General features: G+C 40.2%; 1 protein-coding gene across 2 annotated transcripts in view; it reads right to left on the bottom strand.

Moving 5' to 3' along the window:
- Positions 1–13,863: 13,863 nt before the first annotated feature.
- Positions 13,864–15,597, bottom strand: part of trappc3 (trafficking protein particle complex subunit 3) — a 6,065-nt gene continuing 4,331 nt past the window's right edge. The window contains exons 4-5 of one of the 2 annotated variants that reach the window (XM_032535825.1): positions 14,501–14,683; positions 13,864–14,344 (exon numbers count right to left, since the gene is read on the bottom strand). In XM_032535825.1, the coding sequence (XP_032391716.1) occupies positions 14,225–14,344; positions 14,501–14,683 (303 nt within the window). In that variant the 3' untranslated portion in view covers positions 13,864–14,224. The remainder of the gene's footprint in view (positions 14,345–14,500; positions 14,684–15,597) is intronic. The other variant, XM_032535826.1, reaches the window with a different exon arrangement.

Here is a 15,597-nt window from a genome sequence, read left to right as displayed (position 1 = left end):
TCCAATTGAACTCTTTAATGCACCCTCTATCTAGAGTGTGTCACGCCTCTGTTAAACCTTTTTTGCCAATTAATCTATATACTTATACTAATCTCCTCTCCCATTTCCAGCCAGAAATTTTCCACAGCACGGGATGTCATTCCAGTTTTACCTCAAAAGTTTCTTAGGCAATAGTGTGCGGTGGGATGACCATTGTTCCCCTCCACAGCAGGACAGCTTTATTTGCCCTCACTCATCCAGACAAGCATAATATAACTCAATTATCTTGCACCACTGACTTCATAATTACCTTGGGGGGAGAGGGGTCTGTGCGACAGATCACCAAAGCTTTTCAAGAGAAACCCATCAGGGCCCTCAATTAGATTAGATTGATACAGTAAATCTGGCAACAGACATTGCCCTGAAAAAACATCCCATTTAACCACTTATCTAATGCAATAGTCTTTTCATTGCACCTTCAAGTGTGGCCGTCTGGAATATAGCTATAAAGACGTTTTGTCAACTACTTTTGTTCATTCCCCAGTCTTAGGTTTAGCTGTGACAGAGTTGTTCGTCTTGTTGCTAACTACACACAGATAACAAGTTGTACCTGGTCAGGTGCCACAGTTTCCACTTTACATTTCTTAGTTTTGATGAAATGTAAAGTAAAAGATCAATCATAGTAGCATTTTGAGGGCGAAAAGTAAAAGGCAGTGGATGGATGAGAGGAGAGGCGAGAGGTTGGTAGGTGGTGCGTTGAGGATTTTAACTCTAAACATTCTTGCTTTAAAAACCAGTATCAAAACTGTCTCCAATCCGCACAGCATAATGCCAAAGTACACAGTGTCAGAGACACATCTAAAACATACAGGAAGGGTGTCCACAGCAGATACAAGATGGTCACCTTGTAACCCTGGGGCCTTAAAGGCAAGCGCTGATCTCAGTGAGCTATTGAAGGATTTTGGAATACTGTTAAAAAGTCATTCATCATTACAAAATTCGGACAATGTGTTTTGTTTGTCAAGTAAGGTCGAGTAATTTGTTTTATTAACTCAAGGTTGACTGATTATCATGACTTTATTTCACTAGAACTGAAGTGATTGTTAATTTGAATCAGGTGTGTGGATGCAGAGGCACATCTAAAATATTCAAGGCAGTTGTCCACAGAACAATGTCTGATTAGATATGGTGTCATCATCTTGCAACACCAGGGGCTCGACCGCAGAACCTTTGTTGCCGTGGGCAGGTGCTGATGTCAGGGAGCTATTATCTGGGTGATGACACAACTGCCCTCCCGGCATTGAGTGGACATTGGCAAGACTGCATGACAATGCAGAATTTTAAACTACTGTCAAAAATGAATTAATAAATATGGTATAATTTATTTTCACAAAGATAAATTTGTGGCAAACAGATATTTAAAGGTGCTCTCTTTTGCATTGACTTCAATGGTGTATGAAGACTCAATTCAAAAGATAAATAATTTAAATTAACCTTTTGAGATTAAATTGTGATACATTTCACATACCTCAAAATTTTGTGAAATCTTTCCATGAACATCAAAGATTTAGTTTGGAAGAAATTGCAGTATTTGTTTAAAGTGTATGCAGTAGAATGTTTTAATGCACTGTGGGTTAAAGTTGTAATACATCAATAATCTGAATGGGAAATTTGATATAAAGTTCCCAATGTTTGTTGTAAATAGAAATAAAAATGTTGGAGGAGACACAGAGTGATGGACTTCAAAATTGCTCCTGGGTAGAAGCAGGACACATTTTCTGCTGTATTGGGGTTACAGTTTGATGTAAGTTTTGACGTAGCATGTACGGTTGGAATGTTATGAATTCTAAAAATGTAGATTATTAGATGGCTGTTGTAGCACCACCATCAGGACTATTAGCATACAAATTGGACTGATTAAGTTTGGCACACTGAAGAAGAAGAAAGAAGAAGAAGAAGAAGAAGAAGAAGAAACTACAACTACCCTGCTTTTAAAAAGTAACAGTGCAGGGGCTATTATAAGGTGCAAAAGACACACGCAGACTGACCTGGCCTGACTTGGCCCCAGATGACGGTTCACATTTCCTACGCCCAGTAGAGTGCATCCCACTTCCTTTTCCTAACGTGACCTCGTCTGACAGCTGTGGCAAGCATCCACACTCCTCCCACCTTAGTCTCCAGGTGCCCTGAAACAGAAACATTAGTCAGGAAACATTGTTACCATCCCACCGTCCTTCACGTAGCACGTCACATGAAGCTGTGTCTATTGGCCTATAGAAAGCTCACTGATGTTTGCATGCTTCAATAAACATCAAGAGATGGAGATATTTGATCATGAGTGATTCCATATTACTAACAAATACGGACACACTGTCCTCGCACATACTGTACCTATACACAAAAAGAGACTATATATAGATTTTGAGTCATTCCAGGAAATGGAAATACTTATGCGTTTCCTTGCACTGCTAGTTGGTGTTACAGGCCTACTTGGCCTCTAGGACATCAGCAGTGAGGCGGGTCTACAGGTGGTGTGATGTACACCGTCACACACTTTACATAAGTGCCCAAAATGTGAAAATGGAAATATCAGATACCGTTTTCCAAGCACGTTACTTGCTCCTATTTTTAGGTAGTACCTTTTTTTTTTTTTTTTAAATGAGGTACACAACTCTATAAAGAGGCTAATAAATGACACACATTTCAAGGAACACTCCCCTACGCCTGGCATTTTTTCCTTGCTGATTCAAACGTCCACACCTTGCACCACTGAGCGCAAGGTCATTCGTGCCATTCTGTTATTTTCGTGCTAGTTATAAATGTTGGTGGTCGTGCTCGCTCTCTCATTTTATAACTTGTTTTTATTGTGCAGACAAGTGATTATATAACTGGTTGAAATATCACTGGGTTACACTTTGACAACCCACCCATCTATGCATTTATCACTTTATCTGAAAGCCTTTCTATTATTCCTGTTTGTGAACTTAAAGAACCATACGTTAGATTGAGATGTTTTATCTTATTGGCTATAAACCACATAAAACATTTCAGGTAGCCACTGGCTTCTAATTGTAGGACACTAAAAATCTCTTGCTGATACTAACCTTGGTTAATATCATCAATCACGGTATTATTTATATATTTATTATATTAAAGTCACATTATTTTATAATTTATTTAATTGTAAGTTAATGAAACTGCTTTCATGCAAAAGCTTCCAGAGCTTGTTGTAAAAACATGTGCATTGTTGAAGTTTCATGGAAGCTCCATTTCATTTCAGATTAATTTGCCAAAAAAACATCACATTAAAGAGTTATGTTGTCAAATGTATATATCGGAGAGGACTTACAGATAATGTTTTTGTTGTTTTTACATCAAAATGTTGAGATTAGTAGCATTTACCATGAACAAGCCCCGCTAGTAACGGCATAATTATGCCGCGTAACTTTGTCAAAATTAAAAAAAACTAATAAAAAAGACAAATATTAATAGATTAGATTAAGTCTTTTTTGTTTAAAATAGGCTAAAAAATCCCCAGCCACTGGCCCAGTCCTTTAAAGCAAATTAACCTTGCTATGATTTTGGCTCTCCAGTATATGTATGTAATCATATATGTACAGTACATGTATGTTGCAAGAAGAACAATGTTAGTGTTGTCGTGTGTGCGAAAGTGGGGGTCAGGGGTCAATGAGGTGTGCTGGTTGAGGGAGCTGAAACTGTGACCGCATTGACTGCACCTTGTTATAATTACACACTTACGTTAAAACACAAATTTCTTCCGAACACATTCACCCCCTGGTTTATTATTTTATGTTCTGTTACTCTCCTCACCATTGTGCACCAATCTCCTCCACTGACATGTTTTTCCCAGAGCTGGTGTTATTGCTAATACAGTTAGTGCTGGAAAACCAAACAAAGCATGACACAGCACTCCATCACCTGGCCTGATGATGTCATGACATACCCTGCTTAAACTACAAGCCCACCTTTCTCCTGGCACGTGTCAAAGATTGGTGAGCCACGGGCAGGTGGGTGGGTGGGTGTGTGTGTGTGTGTATGTGTGTAAATCAGTGACATTTTTTGGAGGTTGAGTAGTGACAGGGCATGTTTTAAGAGCCCCCTTTATGTTGTAAAGTTGAACCAGACCATGCAGCACCGGAGCTGGGTGTGAATGGGGGGGTTGTGTCTCTGAACAGTCCCCTCTTTAAACTTCCATTACCAGGTCCACCCAAGTGGATCGGGTATTCATGGTGGAGGTGTCACCATCAGGATGGTTGCTGCCTCTGGCCTCAGGTGTTAGAGTAGATTTAGTGTTTCAACCAAATTCTGGTTGCAACACTTCCCATTACTACAAACCATAGCAACATTAGTGAGATCATTTCTAATTCCGCCTTAACCTTAGGTTTCTTATCTAAAAAATTAATTTGAAGTTGGAAATGTTTTTCTGTTGTTAAATGACTAAATTCATACCAAGCAACAGTAGCTGATTGTAAAGCTTTTACTAGGGAAATTCTATAAAAACAGTTGATCAATTTAAACACAAATGACACAAATTATAAAAATTGCTTTGTTTAGTGCTGCAAGAAAAAAACGGATCACGTTTTAAACAAATGCCCTTGATATAGTTTAACAAGATTAAGTCTCCCTCTGTCGCTCTGTGAAGGTGTATTTATACCCAGCAGTGTGTTGAGCTTACAGCTAATGTTAGCATGCTTATGCTTGGCGGGTACTGTTACCTGTGTTCACCATCTTAGTTTAAGGCAGGGGTCTTCAACGTTTTCCAGGCCAAGGACCCCCAAACTGATGGCGAGATGGAGCGGGGACCCCCTAATTATATATATTGTATAAAATTGTGTTATATCAAACTGGTCCTATAGTGCCATGTGTGCATTGATGAATGAAAGACATCTTCGGCCTCCATTTATCTGTTTACTACAGTGTGTTGAATTCATGTTAATGTGTATTTAAAGACATTTCAATAAGTGGAAAAAATTGCGGGGGGGGGGGAATATAAAAAAAAGTCTAATCAACCAAAACTTTCGCAACCCCCATGCAGTACCTCCGCAGACCCCCTAGGGGTCGCGGACCCCCTGTTGAAGACCCCTGGTTTAAGGTATCACCATGCATAACATTTGCTAATAAGCACATAAGCAGCTGACACTGATAAGAATATTTTAGTTAAGCAGGTATTTGGTCATGCATAAGATAAATACAATGATGATGTTAGATGAAAGGGCAATGGCCCACCAAAGTGATTACAAGTCATCCTGAGACATGACGGTTTGTATCAAATTTCATGGCAAACCATCAAATAGTGGTCGAGAAATCTTATTTAAAACCATTAAAGTGAGCCTCACTGTGGTATCAGAGGAAAAGTTCAGGGATTGCTAATGTCAAAAGAATGCAGAAACCACAAAGGGCTGTATAAAGGTTTGTAGCAATGTATCCAAGTGTTTAAGATATTTCACTCTGGATAAAGGGATGGGACAACCCTCCCCCCCCCGCCATTCCCCTCCACGCCAAGGAGGACATGGAGGATTAAAAAAACATGATGGACTTCAGAAGAGGTAATTATCTTCATTAGATTTTCTGCGCGCCCGACAACTCAATTTTCTGAATGTGGCCGGACTGAGAAATACAGACAGAGTTGTGTGGAACTAATAGTCTTAATTAGCTTTGTATTAACTCATTAGGCAATTGCTTGAATGTAACAGACGTTCATTAATATGAAAAGGTAACGCAATAACACTTTAAAAAGAGTCATCCTGTATTTATTGGTCTGATTTAGGTTAGGAATAGAAGGCGTTGAAGAAAAATGCTGGATTCACTGCCGTGTGGACAAAGATTGACAATGAACTGGTTACTCATGCCAGATAAACGTACTGTCATCACTTTCATCTTGGCTAAGGCATATCTCACAGCATCATCTATTTGCGGACAAAGGAGAGATAAAAGTGAAGAGAAAGAATGTGAATGTTGGATGCTCCCTTGCACTTAGAGTCATGCTTTTGTCTTCCAAAGCCTATCTCAGAGGACATTCAGGTCTCATTCACTAAGCTCCGCCGGCTTTTATTTCCACTAAAAAATGTCTCCATGGTGTATGCTGCATACCGAGTGCAAGAGAAACCAAATGTAATTGTTTTCAGTGATTATGTTTCGCTTTCCTTCATTTCTTGGGAATACACTTTTGGTTTAACTGATTATTGTTACATTTCTGAATCCATGAAACGCTTTCATAGAATTTAAAAAAGAGAAAATAGGAAATAATTACATGGTCTCACAACATATTAACAACAAAATTGGTTCATAATCACAGTGAAACCACAGTGTACCCAGATGACAGTGTCTGGAAAGACAAAAAACACACACAAAAAATCTCACTTGAGTAAGTTAGCTAGCTACCCACTGTTTACTGAAAACAAGACACCCTTCTGCTGACATGACGCATGCCTCTGGTCCAGACAGTACAATGAGTTCTGTGGGACTGTTTGTGGCTGCGTATATACATGTGTGTGGTTGTAACATGGCCACAAAGATCAGAATCTGTCTGGCTTTTTTAATTTTTCCCTGCATGAAACTAACTGATATATATAACTGATAGTCAGAGGGCCAGACACTGACCTGCAGCATTTGAAGCCCGGAAACTATCCAACAAAATGCTACACAGCTTTTGACAGCTTCCTCCCTCTCTTTCTGTCCCTTTGGATCAGGACCCAGTGGGTGTTTTGGCTGGGTTAGATTTACGGAAGATCTAAGCAACACTGAGTCCAACCTAGCCAGTTAATTGGAAAAAGGTTTGTGCGTTATGAGGTCCGCTGAGAGCGCTTTCAGCACCTCCGTCTTGAATGAGTAACGAAATCACAGAGGGAGGCACATAGGTGAAGCAGATGCACACATGTTCACGTGTGTAAGGAGAAATCCTCTACAATATGTACGCACGCAGACGCAAACATCACAATTTCATCGGCATACAAACTTTTGGCGCAGTGCTCATATTACTGAATGACATTAGCAAGGCAATGGGAAAGGCAAAAGTTGAACATTCAACTACACATGTTTGGCACAAACATTGCCATTTGAGAATACATTCCCATTATGCATCCCAAATGTATATGTTGCGTTCAAAGGACAATAAATACACACAGGTATACGCGTCCTCTTGCACTTCCACGAACAGTATACAAAGTAAAGTACAAGAGCTTTCCTGTATCGTCAACATATTCTCTTGTGCAAATGGGCTGCTCAAAATCCTACATTGTTAGCATAAATCATACTTTTGCATCTTGTTAAAAGCGTACATTTTGCAACTTTAAACATCTGGAACCACAGGACTTTCATGACAGGCAATACCACTTCTGCTGTACTAAGATCTACGAGCACTATATCTCTCACAGGCATTATGGATCAGTGAAGAAGCATGAATATTGCATATTGGCCTTTCCGATGAATATGGCCCCATACATAAATCTCTCATCAGCCCGAGGCCTTTGTTTCACTGCCCAGCAAGTGAACAAGAGGTCTTGAACTTGGCAACAATAGAAAGACTTTGAAGGCTTTAAAGTTGGGCAGACACGCCACCACAGACATTTGCAATGTTGGGATGAAAAAACACTACACCTGATGAAAATAATACATAGATAGACAATTTAAACACTTGTCATCAATGAAAAAAGGTTAAAGAGCAGAAATGATTGAATTATGCCTTCAGCAACTGAGTTGCAAAGACAAATTCATTATTTGTATCAGTCACCCTAGTAGCAGAGCTCTAGAGATGGTGATGCCAGTCTAACTACCATCACAAAACAAAAAAATATCAGATAAAATATCATAACAATCAGGCTATTGCATGGTTTGTTACCATTTTGACATTCATGGTTCCCAGATGATGTATCCTAATGACTTTGGTCGTCCCCATAACTCTAGGGCAATCAGGAGGTTGACATTTTGGTCACATTTTGGTAATTTGGGGTGGTTTTGAGCAAACTTTTAGACAGATTCCTACAAATATCTTTACAGAAATACCTGTTTCATACAGGATGAATTGTAATAAATTTGGTGACTGCCATCAGCAATGGCAGCAACAGACTATCGTTAGCAGCTAACCCAGTATAATACACAATCTATGGTAGGACAGCACATGCACCCTGAGCCCAAAAAAGAGTGCGGCTTCACAGCGACAGACAGCCCTGAGCACACACCCACAGCAGTGAGCAGTAACTGCCTTCGAGCCAGGCAGCCAATTCGGGCTGAAAGACTGAAAGGTCCAGTACGTTATTACTATTGTTGTTCCAGCTATTCTGCTTGTGTTTGATTGTTGCATTGCACAGTTGTTTATTCATGTAGAGATCTTGGTCACAGAAACAGTCTAACTCAACAATTCAGTACCACACAGTCTTTTCACATGTTTAAAATATTTTCTTACATAACGTGTTAAGAAAGAAACCACAAATTTTGCTTTACCCTAACCAAAACACCACAACCAGGTCAAACTAATTCCTAAGCTGTACTTTGTGTGATGCTAATTAGGAATTGCTAGCATGCTAAACTAGGATAGTGACCATGGTAAATATAACTGTAGCCACTCATTAGCATGCTAACATTGTCAATGTGAGGATTTGCCGAATTACAACCTCAGACAGCCGCTGGCAGGTTGTAGAAAGCTAGTCGTGTTTCAACTTGCTAAGAGTGGAGAAATTGTTCTCTGACAAAATATAAATGAAAAAATGACTAGCAAAGAAAATTAATTTGGTGAATAAATGGTGATAGGTTTAGTGTGTCTGGTTTGGCAAAGTGTTTTGATTTATTATTGAACAGCGAAGCATTTCCTTGACTGTTGTTTGTAAAGTATGTGACCACCACAACGTCCCAAAAATGACATACATAACTTTTTATTTGTCGGAACTCATAATCCAGCGTGTGCGCAACGGATCACGTTTTTAATTGGTAATCTCTTCGTTCACACAAAATGGAGGAAGTTACATGTAGCAAGGAATGCTGAATGCATAATCAAAACACCAAAGTAATGTCAAATCATTTACAAAATAAATACTAAAGCAAAGCCGGTTGAATTAAAATGTAAACATTTTCCTTAAGCAATGAACTGCTAGCATTTCTTCAAGGGCTTTTACGAATATGCAATTGAATGTAATTAATTGGCATTAATATGAAGTTAAATGGAAATATGGCTGATAATGCCCATCATTCATCTCCCATACTGGGAATTTTATCATGAACCTTCATCCATCAGATTCTATATTTTCCTGTGTGACAGCTAGAGGTGTTTTATATGGAAAGTCATACTCACAGACGGAAACGTCTATAGCCTGCATAATAGCACATCCAGACCGCTTACAATCACATTGACTAGTGTGAAAGGTGCTTGAAGTGGGCGGATAATAAATGACTTGTCGAGGACATAGAGCCTTTGGGCTGGTGTTTAGATTCATACTGTGATATAAGCTCGGATATCATGCTCTAAAAGTTAGATAGATGACCTGCTCGGGAGACATGCGTCATCAGAAGTACTTTACTCTAATCAACATATGGTGTGTGCTTTGTCACTCCAAAATTTAAATGTGACACACACACACACGCACACGCACACGCACATGCTTGGCAGTGGTGAGCGGCGATATCCCGTCCAGTGCAGCTGGTGTGCAGCCTCTAGGCAGCCCTGTGCTCTTGTTTGATTTTAGTCCAGGGTAAACCAGGTCTTTCACATTCCTTCTTTTCAATTGGAATCAACGTATGTGTTACTGCCTGATAGTGATATAAGTAATATATGCTTACATATGTGCATTTGCAGGAAAATGCCCTTGAATAATGAAGTCTAAGGCGAGGTGCCGTTTGCCCTCAGGGCCAGCCAGTGTAATATTACATGACACTTTTTTTGTTGTTGTTGTTGCTTTCTCTCAAACTCATTCTCCTTGCTCCATCTTTAAGTGAGGCCGTTCCAAGCTGGAAAGTTCTGCTGCTGTTACATAAACCGCTCGAACGGCTGCAGGGTCAGGAAAAAAGGGAAGAAAAGAGGGAGAAAAACAAGTTAAAAGTTGAGTGTATTGTGGGAAAATGAAGCTCAATGATAAAGAGGGTCTGGAACGGGTAAAACCTGTATCATCGGGAACGACTAAAAACTCCTCTTCGTCAGATCCTGAATAAAAAAAAGGAAGAACAAAAGAGCAGGAGGAAATTTGAAGCAGAGTGAAGGAAGCTTAGCAGCTCCCATCCAAAAAGCCTGGAAGAAAGGGAAGGAGGAAAAACTAAAAACAAGGCATTAAATGGCTTGATGGCGTCCAGGGCTGCGGCTGAAACCCTCATGGAACCAGCCGGGTCAATCCTGAGACAGAAAAAAGACTCGGCTTTGGACCAGTTCCAACCTGACATGTCTTCCTTCTTTGTTAACGGGAATCCCTCGTGACAATGGTGATCCAGGTTTTTATTGAACGGGTTAGCTGGATCTGATCCATGCTTTTCTTTTTAAGCTTGGAGAAGTGTTTCACTCGTTTTGTTTCTCATTTCACCCTTCAAGCTAACACTCCTAATGACCCAAACATAACTTTTGGAGGTCTACAAACCTCTCACTTTCTATTGGATGTGTAGTCCATGCTAAATAGTTGCCCGACGCATGAGTTATTAGATTTGTAGGTCATAATTTTGTCTGGAAGTGGGTGATGATTCATTATTCAAAATGGCTCGCAGATGCTGTAGCATATTTCAGTGGGTATAGAATGGGACTGAAAACCAAATCTACTCATAATCACTCCTCAAAACCACATCCATGTTTATATACTGATGTGGCTATGCATATGAATCCCAAAACGAACCGCTAAAATCTCACTTTCTCCACGAACAACAAGATGTGTTTTCGCAGACAAGTGCAGAGCCTGTGAATTACGTAACAACATATCTCGTGTTCTTGTGAGCACCAGAGACACGCTCATTAAATCAACCACCTCTTCACTGCCTGGGAACATTATTCAGTCTGTCTGGATTTTTTTTTTTTTACCATGAACACACTTGTTTGCTGCATTCTCTTTTTTAAAGAGTGCTGTCCATCCTGCTGTCATCTCCGCTCTTTCCACTGACCAGACAAAAAACACACACTCCGGAAACCTCTGGAAATCCCGGGTGACTGCATATTCTCCAGTCAGCTCTTACCTCACCCTAGAGACAGCCCGTTTCCAATCAGACGCAGGACATTCCCAAAAGGTTGACTTTCACACATCTCTTTCTTTGGTTTAGAGGCTGCTCTCTACCCTTGAGCACAACAGCAAAACATTAATAATACTAAGAAAATGGAGACAAAAAGATGGAATGATTGAAACAATGACTGAGAAAATAAAGTGGGAAAACTAAGAGAAACGGTGGATAGAAATGGATGGAGTGGAGGTAGAAGGAAGGGATGCGGTGTTCAGTAAGTGCAGGTCCATACCAGGCTGTGTGCTGGGCTTTACTGTCACAGCGTGCCATTCACCATTTGTTTCCCATAAAGACCACATGGAAACGTTTAGCTGGCTTAAAGCAGATCGGTGCACGTTGTCTCGGCCCTGTAACATTTGCTACTTGTTTTTCAGGTCTGTCATAATAAAGTTTATTGAAAAATGTAGGCAACTGCAACGTAAATTAAACTAAAACATGAAATAAAAAATGACGCATGTGCCGACAGGACACACCAAACTAAACTGTGTGAGGTATAAGTGATGGGAAATGACCTTATCCCAGAGGATTGCGTTGTGTTTTAAATAATTATGAGAGAGAGAAAGGGGGGGGGGCAACAGATAATAATAGCATCTTCGAAGCAATTCCTCATGGCTTGGAGAGGGTCTTAAGTGCCTCAACAACAACTTCTTTTTTTTTTTTCCTCCTTGTGTTTTCATTCTGCAACAACATCTGCAGTCTTGCAAAGGGAATAGAAATCACAGATGGAGAGGTTATGAGGAGTGAAGTCATAATGGAGCGATGGTTATTTTGTAGTCTTCATACTTTAACGGGTAAAAACTGTGAAAACAATCAACACCAAACTCTCACTAGACATATTGGTCGACCTTTTAGTGGTGGGAGACAGAAAATGGCCTATTTGTGTGTTTGGACAAGGTCCTTCTAGTCTGTATTAACACCTATTTGTGAGTACAGTGGTTGTAATAAATTCATCATCTGCCCTCTGGCCTCCATGTACAGTATGTGTGCATATATGTGTGTTTGTCAAGTCAAATTCCTGCGAGCATATGGCAGAGTGATACAGATTTTCACAAGTACACAAACCCAGCTGTCCGTCCTTTCCCCAGGTACACGGCAGTAATTCTGCCAAGTAATTTGCATTTTAGCTTCTGCACAAAAACTATTTCCTGCCCGCTTTCCATCCAACATCCACATCGCAGGCCTACAGGGTGCATAGATATGTGCACGTAATGCGTTGAGAGCTCGCCTAACGACCCATGAGGCTTATTGCAAGCCGACTGCCGTCGGGGTGCTTCCACTTTCCACTCTTTATCCTTTTAAATGAGCACTGCCCCAGACAGGAGTGGGCAGAGGCGTAGGACGGTAAATAATAGAAATAAATTTCTTCTTAATACATCTTACTTGGCATTATAAAGTACAAAGACTGCATGTTGTCATTGTTTGTCTAATCTCCAGCCAAATCGAAACTAGATTCATATTTTGGCATTGGCCACTCTGCTTAACTACTGCAAACTGTCTGCTTCTTCCCATATTCATAATCTGAAAATTAACCTTTTATTTATGTTTTCTGGCAGCTCGAGCTTTTACTCCCACAAAAAAGGGAATGTTTTTCTCCCACAATACCCACTTAAGCCTTATACTGAACTGATGAGGCTACCTACAGCTGAGGAATGTAATGTACACAGCAACCTCTGGTGGCTTTTTGGAGAATTTTACTTTATGTGCATGGACACTAAAACTGTAAAAGCACAAATGGGTTTGTGTAATAGCAGCTATAAAATACGATGTGTAGAGCCCAAAACGTTTCCAGCGGCTAATAGCTGACAGATTTTTCCAAAAGCAAATCCTTATCTGACAATCTCATCCTCTAAGTGCTTTAAGCAGACTCGTGAGTTTGGTACTAATGCTAAAAAAAAGAAAAACATGACTAATGTTTTTGTGGTATCCAGACTAGTTTTTCTGGATAAATATCTTCTAAAGCAAGACTGCGGATGATTTGTGTGTGTGTGTGCGCGTGTGAATGGCCGCCTGTGTTTTCAGTTATTGACGAGGTGTGCAGTCGGTCTAAATGACAAGTTCTGTTCATTACTTCTGGGTGATGTAAAACCATTCACAGGTGTGAGAACCAGAACCAAGCACTGGTGACACACACACACACACACACACACACACACACACACACACACAGTGGTACAGAGGACAAAGGACAAAGTGGGGGTGGCTGGGTGTGTGTGTGTGTGTGTGTGTGTGTGTGTGTGTGTGTGTGTGTGTGACTAGGATCTGTGCACCTAGTTAAAAGTACAGGCCGCCCAACAGGCATGTTATAAACTTTGAAGTCTTTCACTGTCACAATCACATGAGAAAAGCATTATATGGAATATGTTGCTTTTATTTGACATATCCATCTACATAAATTAACATGCCATATGATTGGCAGCAATATATAATCTGATTTCGTTAAAAAAAAAGACAAACATAAGAACGTAATGATCTTGAGGCTTTAAACCCTTGCACAAAAAAGAGAAAAAAGATCTATACATGGCCAAATAAAAATAAATCATTCTTTCAAGAAACATGACAGATATTTTAACTCTGAAGAAAAAGTGACTTAACATGAGGGATGGTGACAGGTAAATGGTCTGAGGCATTCTCTTCTCCTCAACAGCAACGGCTGTCATTTAGGCACAGACCTCCAAAAACCCTTCCCTCAAACTGGAACACAGATCAGTGCCAGGGATTTTTTATTTATTTTTTTACTCATAAAAAATTCAAGATTGCAGGGCCATTTTATGATGATGTTGTGTTATGTTTCCATAGTGTACAGTGTTTCTTTTCCCAGGGAATCTCAATAGCCTCTTCTAATTCCTAGAATTCTTCTCCCAACAACACAGAAAAAAGGAGCGGGAGATGAAGATACTAGAAATTGAAGAGTGTGGTTTACCACACATCTTGAAGTTTTGAGTTTGTTCATTCACCCGTTGATTCTGTATGTGAAGGTGTTCCTCAGATGACTCAGTCCTTGCTAAATGAGACACAAGTAGTTGAGGGAAGGAACTTTTCATTTCCATCACTCGTCTCCTGCTGGGAGATTCTCTTCGATCCTCTTGATAAACTTCATGCGGATTTCTGTCACATTGTCCCCTCTCAGAGTGTCCTGAGCAAATCTCACATCCACGGCCATCTGGACCTAAATCAGATACATAATCACTTACATGTCTATGCACAGACCGTTTTCCTCTTGGTAAAATTGTTGCACAAATTTGCACAGGAAATCTATCGACTACAACTATAATCTACGACTTTACCTTGAGTGTAAAATGTATAGTGAGTGTGTTGCCCTTACCATCTCCAGGGCTCCTCTGAGGACCCCACACAGCAGGTTGGAGTAGACCAGCGTGCTGTGGTTATCCGGCAGCTCCACAAAGTCTACCAGCGGGTTGTTCTCAAGGATGAGGGAGAATTCATCTCCTGCCGGGCTCCAGTTGGTCACACTGGGGGTGACTCCCAGGTACATCTTAAATGCAACCTAACAACCAACCCCAAGGAGGAGTAAGGAGTGGATAAAAAAGAAAACAAGTGCAGTTTACTCACTTGAAAGCAGTCATTTTTGATTGCACATTTAATTAGCCGATCCTATTCGCACACACCTGATTTCTGATAACTGCTGTCTGTTGCTTCTGGTCCTCTGCAGCACTTTGTTTCTGTGATGTGTGTTGGCATCCTTTCTCACGCATGCACATATCAAAGTTTGCTCAGGCTAATGAAATTGCAGTCAAAGCAATGAAAATATTCCCTAGCGCTGGACGGATTTTATATATATTTTTTTATATGTAAAATGGACGGACTCTGAGCGTAGTCTAAACCTAACAAAAGAAGTACTTATAGAAACACTGAAAAATATATGGGCTAATAGCACTACAACTTCATTAAGTCTTGCCTTCCGAAACAAACCTTGTACAAACTAGAAAATCTGTTTTTGGACAAACAACAGACCTCTATTATATAATTTCAGGACTGAGGTGGTTTCCAAATTTAGCTAGAGGTTATGTGATATCCTCATGCAAGGCTATCATTGCACCTTCCAAACCGCTGTCCCACAGTGGTCCTCCATTTACAGACATAACCCTCCTCTTCATGACCAGGTGCCAGTTCCCTGAGCTGGTGTGGGGTTACAGCTGTGGAATGACTTCCCTAGCAGGCAGCGGTAACACCTTAACACCTTGAAAACAGCTGGAGTGCTGCTGAACACACAGACAGGCCTGAGCACAGCCTTTATTTGTCTGCATACATCTTTCTGGCTATCAGAAATAAAAGTGCTCATATTATGCTCATTTTCAGGTCCATACTTATATTTAGAGGTTATATTAGAATAGGTTTACATAATTTTATTTAAAAAACAAAAACAAAAAAAAACATCTTTTCACCCTGTGTGTTGAGCTC

The sequence above is a fragment of the Etheostoma spectabile genome, chromosome 14 (assembly GCF_008692095.1).
Source record: "Etheostoma spectabile isolate EspeVRDwgs_2016 chromosome 14, UIUC_Espe_1.0, whole genome shotgun sequence".
In the NCBI taxonomy this organism is placed as follows: domain Eukaryota; kingdom Metazoa; phylum Chordata; class Actinopteri; order Perciformes; family Percidae; genus Etheostoma; species Etheostoma spectabile.
Note: the sequence above shows the minus strand (reverse complement) of the source record. Positions and strands in the feature narration are given on the sequence as shown.